We start from the raw sequence: 19,255 nt of genomic DNA on the forward strand, positions 1-19,255 counted from the left end.
GAGTAGATAATATACATATTCTTCAGTTTTACTGTTATTCTTATGAAGGTCCAAATTTATATCCCCCACTAGTATGATAGTGTCATATTTTAAGGTTTTTAAGACATTATTTAGCTCTGTTAGAAAGATATCTACTGAGCCATCGCATGCACGGTATATTGCAATTATAAGTATATTCATTGCTGTATCGTAAATCATTACAGTTTCAGCGATTTGTATTTTCAATTATTCCAGTCTGTGAAATTTATAAATATTTTTTTTAGCATATAGAGAATTAATCCACCTGAACGATTATAATCGCCACAATCATAATACACATAGTAATCTGCGAGAGAATAATGATCAACCTCAAACTGTTTGATCCGTATTTCACTTAAGACTAGTACATCTATATAAGATTGGATCTCTGTAAAAAGTAACATTAAATTATCAAAATTTGACCTTATAGATCTGATATTAACGTGATATATATTGAAATTCTTGGATTAATTTATAGTAGTATCAAGAAATTTCTTAACAGAAGTTAAATTATATATATTTTTACAGTTTACAGGTGTATAAGAATCTAAATTATTCATGTTAAATCCTAAATCCATTAGGTTTATATTGCTCCAATTATTCATAGGTAACATTTAGATTTACTGCCTTCTTTGTTTGAGTTCGTTGAGATCGTCCGGTGTTTTTATCCGTATCACTTTAGTGTTGTCGTTCTTTCTGCTCTCATTTGTTTTGCTTCATAAAGAAGTTGCTTATGAAGTTTAGTCAAATGTTCATTTATGTAGAAGGAAACGGGTTTTAATTGTTCCTCAATTTGGTGAGCTGTAATCTTCAGTTTTCTTGCCTCCATCATCCATTTCTTTTTAGTAATCTTGATTTCTAACTGAATAATAACTGGCTTGATGTCGCTTTTTCTGTTAGTGGGTATTCTGTGGACGTGTATGATATCTTCTTTTTTTTTACTCCAAGTAGATTTACCAGTCTTTCCGTAATAGTATGCAAATTTTCATTTTGAGCTTCTGGTAGACCATTTACTTCGATATTGTTCATCCTGGAGCACTGTTGAATTTCATTAACTTCCCATTTCAGATCATTCACTTGGACTTTTAGTATTTTATTTTCGTTTGTTAGTTCAGTGTTTTTAGTGCAGAGGTCGTTAATTAGCTTTTCATTGCATTCGGCCTTGTTCTTAAGATCTTGAATGCATGCAAAGCTATATTCCAATGATGCCTTCAGATCATTTAATTCTGCTTTAAATAGAGTTTCCATTTCTCTTCTTATCGCGTAGTTATCATCTTTAATTTCTACTTTGATGGCATTTAAGTCTCCCAAGAGCTGTTCCCTGAATTTTCTTAGGAATACCCTAAGATCAGCTTCTCCATCATCTTTGATTACTGCCTTGGTTAAATCCAAACCGTCATTGCTTCTATTTAGTTTAGTTTGAGTATTAAGGTCATTTTTAGGAGAACTATTAATACAAATTTGACATTTCCATTTTAATTTCTTGTCCTTAGACATTTTACGAAACTTAGATTCCTATACATACGGGACGATAATATTCGCGACATTCCAAAGAACATTGAAGTGCTTCATTTTCATCCATCTTAACTTTACAGCTTTTACAATTAGCGTTGGACATATCTCGACTGTTGACCTTGAAGAAGGATGAATAGGTAACGTCAAGGCGAGAATGATGGTTGAGTCAACATGTGGCTTGAATTTTTTGAAGAACTAGTTTACAGGAACCACTGAATCAATTTCGATAATTAATACACTCTACTTTTTCATATTACTGAGACAATTCGTTAGAGCACATTTGAAAGGTGATTATATCAATACAATTACTTATAAGTATAAGACAGGAGGAGCAAATTTATCAAAAGACGTTCACTCTGCGCCCCCTAGCGCTCTCTATGTACAGTATATGGAGAGTTTGCAATACACAATACGTAATTGGTTGCTTCTTGATTGTTGTCGTGGATACTTCTGTAAATACTAAAGCATCTATACTGCCTATATCTTCCTTCAGATAAGCTTGTTTCTTCATCCAGTATTTTTGAATGCTCCTGAAGTTAACATGAAGAATATGCATTCATTTTATTTGAGGTAGTCACTTGTTTCCATTCTGTTATCGAGTTCAGAATGTGGCAGTTGTCATGTTCCGGGGTGATAACATCTGCTTGGTGGTCTGCGTTCATGTAGGTTGGTATGTTGTTCCCCTTCTTTAAGACTCTCAGTGTTCCTTTTAATATGGCAGCCTGTTGAGGTCATCTACGGATTTTATTTGAATTGGCTTTGAATCTTGTATCTTTTTAAGTAATATTTTGTTGTCTCTTACTCATATAAAGTGTCAGTTTCTTCCCCCCTCTGTTTTTTCTCTTCTTGTATGGTAGAATAATTTCTGATTATATGTTGTTAAGCACTCCGACAGGTACATTGGTGCATGGTCGTAGGTTTTTCCATTCAGATCCTTGGCTACTTCTTTTTTATCCTGCTGGATTTTATAATAATAATAATAATAATAATAATAATAATAATAATAATAATAATAATAATTTAAAAAATCACTAGTTTATATGAGTATGAGACAGCAAAATATTACTTACAATGACACAAGATGCAAAGCCAATCCAAATAAAATGGCAACCACATTAAAAGGAACACTGATGAGTCTTAAAGAAGGGGAACAACATACCAACCTACCTGAACGCAGACCACCAAGCTGATGTAATCACCCCGGAACATAACAATTGCCACATTCTACACCCTCTGTCCAAAAAGAAACCGAACTTTTCGAAAACAGAAGAAACTAGTAGCGCCACCTGTTGTATCTTTTTGTTGTCGAAAGCGGCAACCTTCATTAGTATTGTGTCAACTGTCAACTGTTTATGAAATTAGTTTCATTAGAAGCCAAGTTATAGTGCCAAGAGTGACAGTGCGTTTTGACGAACGGCCTGTCATCACGATATTCATGCTGTACGCGATGAATTCTCGCTATCAATCGCTTCAAAACTTCGAGATAAAACTCACCATTGACCGTATGGCTAGGCGACACGAATTCCTTGTGGATAATGCCCTTGGAATCGTACAAATAAATCAGCATTGTTTTTACTTTTGACTTCTCCAAACGACTTTTTTTCGGATGTCCCTCTTCTGATGGTCTCCACTCAGCACTCTGGCGCTTTGTTTCGCGCTCATACTCAAAACGAACGTTTCAAGGAAGCTTGATTCCTTACGAGCGGTTTTAATGAGGTCCTTGCAGTATTTAATTCGATACATTTTTTGGTCGTCGGGCAACTTGTGGGGAACAAATCGCGTATTCAATTTACGAAGTCCCAAACTCTCGGTCAAAGTGTTGTGCACAGTTGATTTTGAAATCCCCAATTCATCTTCAATCAATCTCACTGATGAAATCACGCACTTTTTGGATGTTAACTTCGCTCAGTCCAGTGTGTGGACGGCCCAGTTTTTCGTCCTCATCAAGCGTCTCATGACCACTTTGAAATCGCTTAAACCACTCGTATACTTGAGTACTGAGTAAGTATTCATCACCGTATGCTCTTTGAAGCATTTGATGCGTCTCAGTAAAACGTTTACCAAGTCTAACGCAAAAGTCTCTCGCAGCTCTCTGTTTGAAACTCATTTTCCGACCGTTCTTCAAAACACACTGTCACTCTTTGCACTGTAACTTGGCTTCTAATGAAACAAATGTCATAAGCAGTTGACACAACGCTAATGAAGGTTGCTGCTTTCGACATCAAAAAAGATACAACAGGTCGCGCCACTAGTTTCTTCTATTTTCGGAAATTTCGGGTTTTTTTTGGACAGAGGTGTAAACTCAATAACAGAATGGAAACAAGTGACTACTCCCAGGGAAAAAAAAGTCCCCTAATTACTTCAAAAAGAAGACCACGACAAAAAAGAATGTGCCCTATCAAGACAGATGTAATAACACCAGAACATATCAGCAATTTCAGTTTGATCAGACCTTTCAGATCAATGATATGACCTTTCAAACATCAGCCTACTTCCAACACAGCAATCAAATCTATAAAAAATATTTAACTGATGTCATTCTCAGATAAGCTTATTAAAAAACTTTTAGGATGCAAGACGAGACATTACATGTCAACCGAGATTAACAGAAAGAAAGAAAAAATCCATTTATTACATAAAATGTTGTAGTTACAGCACTTAAATACATTAAAAGCAAAAGTTGTTTTGCTTTTAATGTATAACAATAAGTTATATGTAAAATATTCATATAACTTATTGTGATACTTATGAATACTGTTTTAAAATGTAATCTTATTCAACTGCAATTATAAATTATCATCTACAGTAACTATTATTATTCTTGTCATGTCACATGTTATCTCCTTCCAGGAGGTTGACTACCATGAGCTTCCACCATGTACGGTTTTGTGCTTCTCTTGCATTCTTCATAGGGAAAATAAGGTCCAGTCCTTAATATTTCCCATCCAGTCTGTTCTTTGTACTCCTCATCTTCTTCTTTTCCTTGTATCATTTGTTCTAGAAGTGCTTTTTGTAGGGATTCGTGCCTTAATATTTGACTAAGGTAGGTGGTTTTCAACAGATTCCTATCTTCTCCGATCATCTCTAATATTTTTTTTTTTTGGCTGTCCATGGGACTCTAAGAATTCTCCTGAGGATCCACATCTCAAAAGCTTTTAGTTAATTTTCACAATATTTTGATATTGTCCAGGTTTTTGCTACATATAGCAGTGAGGACCATACGTAGCATTTGGACAGCCTAATTCTTGTTTTTGTGTGAATTTCCTTTGAGGTCAGAATGTTTTTCATGCTAATGAAGGTTAATCTAGCAATTTATATTCTTCTTAATATTTCCTTATTACATTTTCCATTCTCTGTAATTAGTTACCCAAATATATAACACTCTTTAGTTACCCAAATAACTCTCTACTTGATCTAAAACATTTCCTCTGATCTTAATATTTATATCGGGGATTTTCCCTTTTTCTTTTGTTACCAGCATGTTTTTTTTTTTTTTTTTTTTGAAGTTGAAATTAAGTAGTATTTTTCATTTGACTTCAGCGTCTCTTCTGGTAGGTTTGAAGATCTTTTTTTATTTTCAGCTAGCAGTACCGTAGCGTCTGCATATCTGAAGTTGTTTATATTCCTTCCTCCTATGCTGACTCCTTTAAAATCTTCTAATTGTTGGAAGATATTTTCAGCATAGAGGTTAAACGATATAGGAGAAATACTTGTCTGACACCCTTCTTTTCTGGGAATTTCTCCAAGATTTCTCCTGATATTTTTATTGAGGCAGTTTGCTCAATAATCTGGTATCTTTACCATCTACTCCTAAATTTCTGATGTATTTGATTAGTTGTTCATGTTGTATATTGTCATAGGCCTTTGTGTAGTCAATAAAGCCACAAGTCGACTTCTTTCTGCTTCTCCAGATATCTTTCTACAGGGTGTCCCAAAATTCACGCAAGAAATCTTGCGTGAATTTTGGGACGCCCTGTATAATAGTTTTAATGTTGAAGAGTCCTTCTCTAGTTCCTTTATTTTCCTGGAAACCAGATTGTGTTTCATGAATTTCCATTTTGATTTTATGCTTATTTCTTTCTAGGATGATATATAACATAACTTTTGCTATCTGACTGATTGTTTCTGTATTCTTCACATTTGAATGTCTTTGATTTTTTAGGAATTGGTAGGAAGGTTAAGTGCTTAAAATCTTTTGGCAGGTGTCCAGTTTCGTATATTTTGTTATATATGTCAGTAAGTGATCTTAAGACTTATCATTTAACACCTTTAGACTATTATTAATACATTATACAAAAAAAAGGAAAATTTGTATGGAATTCATTGTCAAAAAAAAAAAAAAAACTAGAACAACATGTTTTGTAAATGCATAATATATAATCATAATTTTAATAATAAAAATCATTGAATTTTTATAATTTTATAATGTAATTATTATATATATGTATTATTCATAATAAAGTATTCTTTATTTTAAAAAAATCTGCAAACCTTACAGGTCTTTAAGACCCAAACTACCTCATAATAGTTTTAGTCACTCTAATTTTAGGATATAGGGATATCGTTTATAATAGTGGACATGTCTGTGTGTAAATTGTGTGTGTGTGTGTGCCATTGTCCTGTTCGCCTGATCGTAGGAGGATGATAACCCCTTGGCTTTCTGGATGGGGTTTAAGAATATTAGTTTTTTCCAACCACAGGGCTACGTCAAATCTTAGGAAGAGCGTTCGAGAATTCTTTATTTTAGTAGGAAGTGTGTGTGTGTGTGTGTGTGTGTGTGTGTGTGTGTGTGTGTGTGTGTGTGTGTGTGTGTGTGTGTGTGTGTGTGTGTGTGTGTGTGTGTGTGTGTGTGTGTGTGTGTGTGTGTGTGTTCATAGTAGTAGCCCGTTACTCGCTCTGCAGAGCTCCTGGAAAAGAGAACACACACACACACACACACACACACACACACACACACACACACACACACACACACACACACACACACACACACACACACACACACACACACACACACACACACACACACACACACACACACACACACACGCACGCACATCAACCATGCCGCATTATGAATTCTCCAAGTGTACCTGTTGTCTAATCTCGGGGAACATCATAGTTGTTTTCATACACATCTCACATATTAGTAAAAACAACCTTGATAATGTGCCCAAGGTTACTGCACATTAGAAGATCGTTCTTCTATGATAACAAGAAACTGATTAAGATTAAGCTATAATTAAACTAAGTACTCAGACATCTGAAACAAACATTCAACTTGCGAAATATGCACGTACAAATGTTACTTTGAAGTTCTGAAGTTGAAACCTGTTTTTTCCTGGTGTTTTATTTAAACCACAAGCGTTTCTCTCATGAGATAATGTAAAACTGTGTATATTTAGTTAATTAGTTAGTAGTTAAAGTGTGGTCATGGACCACACTTTAACTACTATGGACCTCCGTAGAGGGAGCAAATGGGGAACTTGTTCCCCCCTGGGATTTACTTGTGGTTAAAAAATTAACCCCAAAAATTAAATAATTAAATAAAAATTTATTGATGCAATTATTTGTCTCCAAGCTTTGTCCCACCCCCAGGAAAATTTTCTGCGGGCGCCTATGAGTGTGGCTATCATAATATAGCCAAAATGAAAGACAAAATATCAAGAAATAAGCATGTGTCCTTTGATAACTGGCAAAAGAAATTCGAGGCTTCTTTTACCACTGCTTTACCTCACGGTAGCTTTTCAACATTATCTTCCTTGTCAGCCACGCAGCCTTTGAGACTTCTCGCAACTAAAAAAAAAAAAAAATTAAAAAATTTTTTTTAAAATTTTTTTCACATTCCACGAGTTGTGCTGGTGGGCAGTAGATGGCGTTGTGTGTTGATGGTGCTGATGTCGTCCGGGTAGTAATAGGTCGAGGATTAAATAGAGGAGACGGTGAGTTATGTGTAGTGGAGTAGTGCTCCATCTCACGATTAGTCCTTGGACTACTCGAACGTGTAATAATAATAATAAAGGGGAAACTGACTGTGAGCTGCAAAACAATGAAAACGATGAAAGATATAAATAGATAAATGCTTTATTTATTTATTACACAATTATTCCAAGTCATCAAGTCTTTCTACATGAACGGCTGATATTCATGGAGTGTTTCGCAAACTCTTTACATTTTCAGTAGATGTGACATTTAAATGCATTCTTAAGAAAAAAGGAATAACGTGTGCATTAACAGAAGGAAAATAAACGTCTGCATCGAGTCAACAAAAGAAGTTTTCCTGGTCAAATAGCTTTACGTTGAATTTTTCTTCTGACAATTTTCTGTTAAAAACGAAGAAAGACAAACATTCAATTTGAAAAGATAATAATTAATAAAATTACTGATTTATCTAATTTATAGAATCTAATTATAAAAAATTATTATATTTTATTCCTTTAATGAAAAGAAACTTTTAAATTTGTTTATTAATTAATTACATAGTTTTATTAGAATTATTTCATTTTCATTTTTATTATCATAAATAGAAAAAAAAATAACTTTTATTGCATATAAATAAATAATTGCTTAACGCTTTTTATTTCCCATAGAGAGAAAGTGAAAAACGTATAGCCCCAATTGATTGTCCAAAATCCGTAGAAGCATTTCATATCCATTACTAACAGTTGAGTTCATGACTACCTATGATTCTGAAGATTTTGGAGGGAGGGAGTGTACGAAAGATTACCTCCGCCATATTATTTTCTTATGCCCTAGTAGACTATGTTATTTATAGTCTAAAATAGTGCAAACTTCACAGTTAAATTTACTCAATTGAGGATTGTATACAGAGGTTCAAAATTCCCATTTTAAAGAGAAAAACTAGAGAAGCGTATTTACCTGCACCAAGGATCAAAGATCGAATAATCGGAACCGACTGAAAAAAAAAAGTCTAGAAAAAGTTTTTTATTCAACAATTGGAATATAATAATATTTATATAATTATTTTAATAATTATATAAATTTATGTTAATATACTAATATTAACATAATATTTTATACTATAAAATACAATAATAAGCAGTAGAAGAAAGATCGACAGCCATTAAAGACATTGTGTATAAAGCAGCAAATAAGAATTAGCAGAAACAGCAGTTACTCCAAAAACTAATCTAAGTTGGCCCCATGATATAAAGAAGTGTAACTTAATGAAAGAAAAAAAATCATCTATCAGAGATACCATTGATATTTCTTTAAATCTCGGTATTTAATTTATTTCCAATATGAAATAAAGTTAATACAGGAGAGAGAGAGAGAGAGAGAAGAGAGAGAGAGAGAGAGAGAGAGAGAGAGAGAGAGAGAGAGAGAGAGAGAGAGAGAGAGAGATAACGAAGATCAAAGGATGGCTTGAATAAATATTGCAAAAGAATTAAAACATGATTTATATAGTACTCAAAAAGAATCCGGAGAATAATGCAAACTAAAAAAGAAAGAACGAACTAAATGAAGATATAAGTATAAAAATAATAGTGGACTAGAAAAATAGAAAGATTATTTGCAAAATATGTACCCAGAAAAGTATAATGATAATATAACCAAAGACAATAATGCTTATGAAGATGATAACGTAACTCCTGAAATAACAGAAAAATATGTTTCACAAACTCTTAAAGAACTAAATACAAAAACAAAATCAAATCTGGGACAGATAAGAAACGGATATTAAAATATCACTGGAAACAAATAACAGATACCAAATACAATTATTTGTTTTTTTTATATAGATTACTTTCAGAATTGAAAAATACCAAATGACTGCGAAAAAGCCTATCAAGATAAGAAATAATAATTCAGTGGTTTATCTTATAAATGTTTAAATAAAATCATACTGAAGATGCACCTGTTACTAATGAGAAAACTACGTACTTATAGAACAAATACATAATATCTAAGTTGAATAACAGATCACCAGGAAGAAACTAAAGCTCTGATATAAGTAATTGTTTTTAAATGAGAGCTGATCTTAATAATTTAAGAGGATCTTTCCTTGAAGTCGAAAGTAATTTAGAAAGGTGTTTGGCGATTTTGTAGCAAAAAAGAGCAAATGCACTCTACTACAGATCGTAACAAAATATTTGCTTTGTGTATCTGAGGAAGTCCATTCATTCGAGGAGGATGTTTATGATACGGTTAAGTTTCTTTTAGATTTCCTCCTCCCAACAAGTAATACTATCAATGAAGGTATTTAAATTTTCTTAATCTGGCTAATAGTAGGATTATTAGCAAGAAGATGATATGTGGAACAGAAAAGTAGCATTGATCTTAGCTTTCTGTAATATTTATTCCGATCTTGAAACTGCTCATGTTTATCCTTTATTAGCCATAGCAGTAACAAATTTATGAGTAAGAAAAATATCTTCAATAAACAGACATTTTGCTTGAAACAAAATTCATAGTCAAAGGGTAAGGGGAGCTATGTCATAGCATAATCAGAGCACTTTTCCTAGTGCTTTCGGTTCTCCTGTGACACTTTTCCTAGTGCTTTTGGTTCTCCTGTGACAACTTGAATTGTTTTTGCTGTTTGTTCGAAATTCGTGGCATTTCAAACTCCAGATCTCGATACTTGGAAAATATTTCATTCACTTTTTTTTTCTTTTACTCTACTATCCCCTGGAATTAACAAATCAGTAAACCACATAGGTTGTGCAATGATATCTAGTGTATTATTTCCAGATGTCTGTCTGCTTGAATGTGTCTTTTCATTTTCATTTTCTCTAACTTTTCACATTGTGTGTGTGTGTGTGTGTGTGTGTGTGTGTGTGTGTGTGTGTGTGTGTGTGTGTGTGTGTGTGTGTGTGTGTGTGTGTGTGTGTGTGTGTGTGTGTGTGTGTGTGTGTGTGTGTGTGTGTGTGTGTGTGTGTGTGTGTGTGTGTGTGTGTGTGTGTGTGTGTGTGTGGTCTGCTTGAGAGATCGCCCTGAAAGAACTGATTCGATGGCCACCGTCTCATTTTTTAATCTCTGCACAGTCGTATTGGCTATTATAACAGATTTGTTTCAATGTTCGTCTTGATAGTATTCGTTTGTACTACAGTGCTTGTTCTTTGAGCAGCGAGTAGCAGACATTGTCTCTTTCTTAATGGTGAGCTGCTGAAGCTGCCATCAGTTAAGCAACTCTCATATTTCTGGGTTTAGAACGATATCCATTGAAATTCCATCCAGTGAAGACAATAAACGTATCCTTGTTTTCTGAGACCAATAAATATCTTCATCTGGTTTCCTTTTGCTTTAACCTGTCTCTTACACCCTGCTGTTGTTGATACAATCTGAACATTCTGCAAAAAATTTAAAAAAATCACTGGGATAAGTAAGTCATCTTCCTCTTCCTCACGACAAGAAGATGACATCATCACAGAAGGGACACAAAACAGATATAACATTTATATTTATATTATTAAGTAATGGAAATGTAGTATTCAGAACAGAAGATTACTTACCAGTCCACCGTTGCATCAGGGGAATATATTCTCTCCAGAATGCACAATTTTTTTCGCTGTATCCGCGTCCTGTAGAACTGAAACTAGCATTATCGAAGATGGTATAATCCTTGTGTTGCAATGTATAGAGAGGCCACGGATCTGAATCTTGCGATCCATCAGGTGAAATATTTGGATTCCTGGAAACCACGAATAACACTTTACAGTCTTTTTTATAAGCTCTGTTTCTCAATAGTAAATATGTTTAAGAAAGTTCCAATATATGTTTCAAAAATTGGTCCGATACACGTTGAATTGCTAACATTTATTATTTTTAGTATTTTATGTGACTGCTATCCATGAAAATTTGTAAACTACAGTACATTCGTTTCATGAACAGGATAGGGTTTATTATTATTTTATTATTATTATTATTATTATTAGTAGTAGTAGTAGTAGTAGTGGTTTCCAGTCACAACCATGACTACAAAAAAAAAGGAAAAAAAAAGAGAGATAGATAGATAGAGAGAGAGAGAGAGAGAGAGAGACAGCAACCAGTCACCGCTCGTTTCACAAAACCAAAATCTTAGAGACCGCATTCTTTCAGCTAGCAAGAATACAGCCAACAACATCAATCCTTACTAAAAAACATCTGCCAACTCCGATCTACATATCTAAGCACTGGATCCCATACTTTTAAGGATTCACAGGATATTTATGAGACAGGATGGCAATACCCGAGTTTATATATTTGCAAGAGAATCCGACCTAAACAGTCTACCAGCATAGTGCATTAACTCTCTCCCACATCCTTAAAATGCTTGCTTTTAAGGATGTGGGACCTTTTAAGGATCTTTTAAGGACCAAGCTTTAAAATTATTTCTAAAATCTACAGCATGGATATCTGAAATCTGGGCGAACATATCCAGTAGAAAATGTAAATTTCAAGGTCTTTGACTCGTTGAAGAAGTGGAAGACTACTCTTCCACAAATATCCACTTCCTCATCTTACACACATACACACATAAGAAGTTTAAAGAACCACTGGTTTATATTGATGACATTGCTCAACTACACCTTCACAAACATAGACGTACTCATACTGACCGAAGTAGCAATAAATGACAGAGAAACTTATGCATAGAACATTAATAAAAGAACATCAGACAAAGAGGAGGTGGTATCGTGGCATTTATCAAAGAAAAATACACCGTCACGGAAAAACAAATTCTTTTCGAACATGCAGAAACAGTAATACTGGAAATAGAAATAACGACAAAGATTGCATCAAATACACGATAAACATAATATTCAGACCACGCAGATAATAGTCCATTCAGATTTCTGCACGAATTAGAAGCATGGATAAGCGGCATTGAATCCCGTACTACACATCGACTCATCCTAACAGCAGACATTAACATAAATACTGACCATGCTTCTTCAACTCTAACACATACTTGATATAACTGTCAGTAAGAGAATACCGTGAGTAGACATATAAATACAAAATTAATGACGGAAAATCTCATGTAAAAAGATTTTTTAATAGTACATTTTCGCCTGTAAATGTTGAGAGTGAACGTTTTGTTTTATCAAAAGATTATGATTTAGCCGTTGCTCCTAATAAGGTTCCTCTTATGGATTTTTTTCACAAAACAGACAGAAGTATTCAATCCTTATCCCAAAAAACAGCCAACAGGTTACATTTTAAATGTGCGAAAATTCTCTTCAATGCCAATCCTCCTCGTCCTAATCTTCCTTAGTCTGAATTTAAAGCACTGGAATCTCTGAGGAATAATAATAATTTCATTATTACGAAATCTGATAAAGAGAAGACTGTAGTTATTCAAGATAGGAAGGAATATGAGAGAAAAATGTCCCTATTACTCCGCGACTATTCAACTTATAGGCTTCTTACATTGGATCCTACCGGGAGTCAATTGAAGAGACTTAATTCTCTCATAGATAATGTATCGACTTGGAATGAAGATCAAAAGAAAAAACTTAGAACCATCTTCGGTAGTCCACCTAGATTGTATGGGCTTCCGAAAGTTCATAAACCAGACATTCCATTGAGGCCAGTTGTAGATTGTATAGGTTGTCCCACTTACAAAATTTCAAAATTGTTATCAAATTTACTCACTTCCTCAGCTAGAAGAATCACACTTATATAAAAAATACTTTAGATTTCAAAAATAAAATTTCAGATCTTCATTTGGACGTTTCTGATATCATGATCAGTTTAGATGTAGTTTCTTTATTCACAGATGTTCCTTCATCTGAAAGTATTGAATTACTGCAACAGGAATTTCCTTCAGACATTGTAAAAATATTTGATTTTGTAATACATTCTGGTTATTTTTCCTTTAAAAACAAGTTGTATAAACAAATTGAAGGAACAGCAATGGGCAATCCTCTTTCTTCTGCTATCTCCAACTTCTTTGTGGAACATTTCGAAAAACTTATCTTTGACAACATTTCTCCCAGACCTACTCATTGGTTCAGATATGTCGATGACATTTTTGCTATTTGGAATGGCTCTTCTGATGAACTTCAACAATTTCTCACCAAGTTAAATGCACTTCATTCAAGAATCCAGTTTACAGTAGAAATAGGATCAAATAAGCAGTTAGCCTTTTTAGATCTTCTAATACTTCGCCAACCAGATGGTAACCTACATTTCTCAGTCATTAGAAAGAAGACTCATACTGGCTATTATATCCATACTGAATCTCATCACCATCCCAGTCTAAAAGCAGGAACTATTAAAACACTGGTTGATCGGGCTAACTCCTTTTGTTCTTCAGACAATCTCTTACAGAAAGAACTGCAATATATTAATTCTTCCTTTCTATCTAATGGATACAAGAATTTCTTCATCAAAAGAGCTTCAAGTAGTTTTAATGTCTTCCTCTTCAAATACAGAAGAAATAACAAGCATTCCTATCCCTTGTACACGGCATTAGTGAACATATAGCAAAAGTTTTAAAACCACTGAATATTTTTGTTGCCTTTCGACCGGTCAGAGAAATTTCCATCTTTCTTACTTCTCCTAAGGACAAGCTTCCACATCTTAATCATCCAGGTGTCTACCAGATTCCGTGCTCTTGTGGATTATCTTATTTCGGACAAACAGGAGGATCTGCCTGTATTCGACTAGAAAAACACCAGTCTTAGATTCAGTACCTTAAACCTGAACAGTCTGAACTTGCAGAACACGCCATCTTAACCAGACATAGAGTCCATTGGAAAAAGACAAGAGTCCTTCACAAACTTCGGTTCCTCATAGAACGGCTTTATTCAAAAACATGTGAAACTTTACTCCACTCTCCTATCTTAAACAGATCTGATGGTTTACGTCTATTCCCCTTTATGGAAATAGACGTGAACCATTAGTTTTTTTTTGTTAGGAAATTTTATTGACCTTTTTAGTTCTCTTACACTAGCTACTTAGGTGGCGCTTTTTGGAATAGTCAGTTATTGTTTAATTGCAGATTATCATGTACTGAAGATGCCTGTGACACACAGGCGAAAATTATACTATTCAAAAAAATCTTTTTACGTGAGATTTTCCGTCATTAATTTTGTATTTATACCTTGATGTACAACATAAATCCTACCATAAAATCTGCAATATGAGAAGAAATACTTAACATTTCACTAACACAATCATGCCGTGAGCATATCAACATACTGGCTCCCATCATTACATATATCTCATGAGTAATTAACACCAAAATCGTCGATCACTACTGTGTTTCAGCTTCGTTTCAATATGCCACCTCCTCCTCCTCTCCCCAACACCGCAAAACTCGACAAAAATCTATCATAGTAAAGAGCATTGTCAAGAATATTGTATTATTATCATTATTAATATTGAAATTTCATTTATGTTTAAAGATTTTTTAGTGATTTTTATGTACTCCAGAAATCCTGCTTTACAAACCAACCATAAAACTATTTCAGCCACTGCAAGCCTCCAAGGAACGGAGAAGGTTCTTCCAACCTGATGGCATTACACGAACATCCATGAACACCGCGGAATTCGAACCCGATAACCTGCTAGTTGGCGAGTGCTGTTCTCCATATTTGGCGATAAATTTCTTTGTCACCTAAAAGCGAACAACTATTGTGTCTTCTTGGAATTCGTGTAGCCCATTCTGAATTCTCCGTTAAAATTTATTTGCTTTTTCTGACCAACATTGTCTCACATCTTTCACCAAAAAACTGACTTTATGGAGTTTCATATTGCATCATTCTTTACCAAAATCCTATGACAGATGCTTAATATCTTTCGTTCTTAGACGTCAGCTTCGTTTTTGTTACACACTCAGACTTTTTGCTTCGATGAACATAAGCGTACAAACAGATCGAGTTTACGACAATAGTAGCTCACTAATTATTATCAAGAGTACTTAAGATCATCTAAAGGACCTTATAAGAAACTGGTTAATTTTTTTTTTTTCTTACAACTAGGATAAGTATGCTCTCCTCTCTTTCTCCTCTAGAAACTCTTGTCGTACTGCTTGGAATAATGAATATTTAACTATTCTTATTCTGGATCACGCTATGTTCTCTGTACTCTGGAGATTCCTATGGAAATCACCAATTCGAGTACCAGCATGATAATGCATCATGTCATAACGAAAGGCTGTGTCGGCACAGTTAAAGTGAATGTGAGTGCTGGAGCAAGAATGATCTGCACATATTTCTAATCTGACACTTACTGAGCACTTCGGCAAGCGTTAGGAACGAAGGTCAAAGGACAGACTAACACCTGACAACATCAGCTCAGGAACTAACTACTGTTTTGGTGGAGCCAAAATACTTGCTTTTAATCGAGATTTGGTGAAAAGTCTTCCCATAAAAGCAGGGTCTGGTATTATTATTATTATTATTATTATTATTTTTTTTTTTTTTTTTAATTTTTTTAATTTTTTTTTTATTTTTATTATACGACACCTCCAGGGAGTCCAAATACTCGATGAGCCTTTGGACTACCTGGAGGGCATCTACTCTACAGCTCATTCTAACCGCAACTACATCAACGCCATCTACCGCCCACGACCATCACTAGTATTTCCACTAGTGATGGTCGCGGATTGAATCCGCATTCAATCACAAACATCTATGCCCACAGCGGGATTCGAACCCTCAGCCTTTTAGCTGGAGAACAGGTATGCTAACCGCTCAGCCAACTAGGCCGGCTCAAAAGGAGTATCGTACTCAAAAGCTCACCCCCTCATGTGTTCCTATATATTATTTTTTCAACCAGTGTTGTATAAAGTACAACGTGGATTTTCTAAAGCAAATGACTACATTATGATAGCTCTGCTCTTAAAAAAGGATATATCTCTGGTGGAAACTTCTGATCCGTAGCTTAGAAAATTAGACTTGGAGCAACTCAGAAATTGTCAGAAACAGTGATGGAAGGATTTTCCATTTGGAAGAATAGTTTGGTCTCCGCTTTATTTTCATATACGATTTTCATTATAGTCTTTCGCCCTATGTATGCATTTTCTATACCATATAAATAGTTTTATTAACGTCATAGTAAATTTCTTCGGATTCAGAGTCAAACCACGGGGAGAATGGGAGGATGCTCAACCTCTTCTATAGCGAAAAGATATTAAAAAGAACATGATAATGCTAGACTACACAAGAGCACCCCAGTACTGAATGCTCTCTGTGTCAATTATCAATCACCCAAATGAATATTCGCACTTGTTTAACTCAGTGGCAAGCAAGAAGCTTGTAATAACTGACACATTGTCCTTGTCAGTGAAAGGTGAATGTCTTTACGACGAACGACAGATATCATAACACTTAAGTATTATGAATTACAATACAGAATCATTACAACAATCAAATATCTTGAAATCGCATTAAATCTTACATACTTTCCATTTTATTTTAATATAAATATCAAGTTCTTATCAGGCACATTGCAAGTACTGATCATGTGATTATGTCCAGAGACGATGACCTTCCATGCTAGACGTGATCTGGAAATGTAAAGAGCGACAGCACAAGTTTCACTGAACCTTTCCATTGCACATGTCCAGTGGTGGATTATGTGAGCTAAGAAAATCAGCTGTGGATCTTGAATGGTGGAATTCATATTGGTTGCTGATGATTACCTGATGAGGCCTCTGAGTAGCGGAGAAGTTGGCTGTTGATAACTTTCTCCATTATTTTGGAGAGGAATGAAAGAACATACTCTTATGCGGTCTACTTATATCCATTTAATTTCATATAAATCTTATATTTAATGGTAAAATAAAGCTGTTATGATTAAGTTTACAGTTTCTTACTAATTGAAATGAAAAATATATCTTACCCAGTACTTGCAAAGTTGCTCCAGTATCTCATCATTCGACGGGACATTCGAATATCATCAGCAGTGAATTCATTAAACAATGGTGTATGAAATAAACCAAAAACGTAAGGGATCTCACTTAGATGAAAAGATCCTGCCCATTTTGGAAATCTAGCGAACAGCATAGGCTGTGGGGTATAATCGAATCTGTACAAGTAAACATTGTTTCCTGAATTCGCGTATCTTTTAGCAAGTTGGTTCGTAGGACAATTGAAATGGATATCTCCTACAAATCGGTCAAAACTACGAACATAATTAAAATCTACCCAGTCAGTGTATTCCTGGAGAATAGACTTCTGAATAATCTCATCCTCATAAGGAGAAAACAATTCCAAAGCACTCAGGAACTGGTCACGTGTCATCGAAATGTTTTCATCTTCACTCGGGCCGAATATTTCCTGTAAAAAAATTATTCCCGCGATAATTCCTTCGTTCAAGTTAGTTCCAATGAGAATACTTGTGTTCATGAAATTATTTTCTTGAAGAGACTTTTCCGGATCTTCTACAAGGAAATGTCCATCAACTACAGGAGCAAAAGACGGATATATCAGTGAACGTAGTTTGTATTCTTTCTCAGCGATTTCTTTGGCGTCTTTTTTTCTAAGGCAGTCCAAAATAGCATCAACATTATCCTTATCATGAGGACAGTCTAATGCTTCTGCTAATCGAAGTCCGTGATCAGTATTCTTTGTTCTGGTTTGCATTGCCCATGGTGATGTAACAGTCCCACTCTGCATGATTGCTCCTTTGAATAGGTTTCTACTGAGTGGCGACAGCAGATGAAAACCAACACTTGACGATCCTGCACTCTCTCCAAACAGCGTGATACTTTCTGGATTTCCTCCGAAGGCATCAATATTCTCTCTCACCCACTGAATAGCCATCATTTGGTCCAATAATCCTACGTTCCCTGGTGCACCTGGATGATCAAAGTAAAGAAATCCAAATGACCCAAGTCTGTAATTCATGGACACCGCAATTACATTTTCTTCGGCAGCTAAACCCTGTGCGTCATAAAGTTTTTGGCCCGATGATCCGAGGATGAATGCCCCTCCGTGAATCCATACTAACACGGTTGCGTTTTTTGGTGGTGGTTTTGGTCTCCACACATTTAACTGTAGGCAGTCTTCTCCAAATGTTTTTGGTGAGAGTAATTTCAACAAGGCATCCATATATTTATGTCCTAAACCCAGTATCTGTATACAGTTCTTTGGTTTTTTTGTGGCATTCAATACATCGGACCATTCATCAATAACTTCTGGTGGACGAAAACGATATTCACCTACTGGAGGTTTTGCATAAGGTATGCCAAGGAAAGCTTCTATAGATTTGTTCTCTTGTGTATTTATAGTTATTCCTCTCACAGGTCCTTTGCTAGTCTGAACAACCAAATCTTCTTCTTGGGATTCAGTATACACTTCCTGGCAAGTAAGTATTATTAGTATAATGACTGAAACAAAATATTTCGATTTTATAAAGCAAAAAGGCATGCTTGTTGATTTTTATGTATTTGTAGATTAATCTCGATGACACTTGGAAGACCTGGGAGAAATCTCCTAGAAAATTGTAGTAATAGATTTATTAAATAAAAATTAACAAGGTAAATTTAGTTTTGCTTTATATATAAAGGTTCAAATAAAATAGTATTCAACTACTATTCTTAAAAGTTCACTTTACGATCGTTGCACCACCTATTGCTTCAAACACATCGAGTATTGTACATTACACCACAGCCGTGTCAAATGTATCATAATTAAGTTATCCAGTTATAGTAACAACCTCAAATTTAACTTTTGATTGAAAAGAAATGATTTTACACACCATGAATCAACGTAACAAGAGCAACTTGTACTAGTACTGTAGTTGTGAATTTCAGGGATATAAATAC

The 19,255-nt window shown here is 34.7% G+C and overlaps 2 protein-coding genes and 1 pseudogene across 2 annotated transcripts in view; all 3 read right to left on the reverse strand.

Annotated features, from left to right (window-relative positions):
• The window catches only part of LOC150093345 (cholinesterase-like), a 48,814-nt gene extending 47,299 nt beyond the window's left edge, over positions 1-1,515 (reverse strand). The window contains exon 1 of the mRNA XM_090413601.1: positions 976-1,515. Coding sequence (XP_090269727.1) covers positions 976-1,515 — 540 coding nt within the window. The remainder of the gene's footprint in view (positions 1-975) is intronic.
• Positions 1,516-7,707: 6,192 nt separating this feature from the next.
• The window catches only part of LOC150093346 (acetylcholinesterase-like), a 29,330-nt gene continuing 17,782 nt past the window's right edge, over positions 7,708-19,255 (reverse strand). The window contains exons 3-4 of the mRNA XM_090413602.1: positions 11,007-11,185; positions 7,708-7,856 (exon numbers count right to left, since the gene is read on the reverse strand). Coding sequence (XP_090269728.1) covers positions 7,828-7,856; positions 11,007-11,185 — 208 coding nt within the window. The 3' untranslated portion in view covers positions 7,708-7,827. The remainder of the gene's footprint in view (positions 7,857-11,006; positions 11,186-19,255) is intronic.
• LOC150093347 (acetylcholinesterase pseudogene) lies at positions 17,325-18,857 on the reverse strand (annotated as a pseudogene).

The sequence above is a fragment of the Typopeltis vanoorti genome, chromosome 24, assembly GCF_054136105.1.
Source record: "Typopeltis vanoorti isolate ZY-2024b chromosome 24, IOZ_Tvanoo_1.0, whole genome shotgun sequence".
Classification (NCBI taxonomy): Eukaryota; Metazoa; Arthropoda; class Arachnida; order Uropygi; family Thelyphonidae; genus Typopeltis; species Typopeltis vanoorti.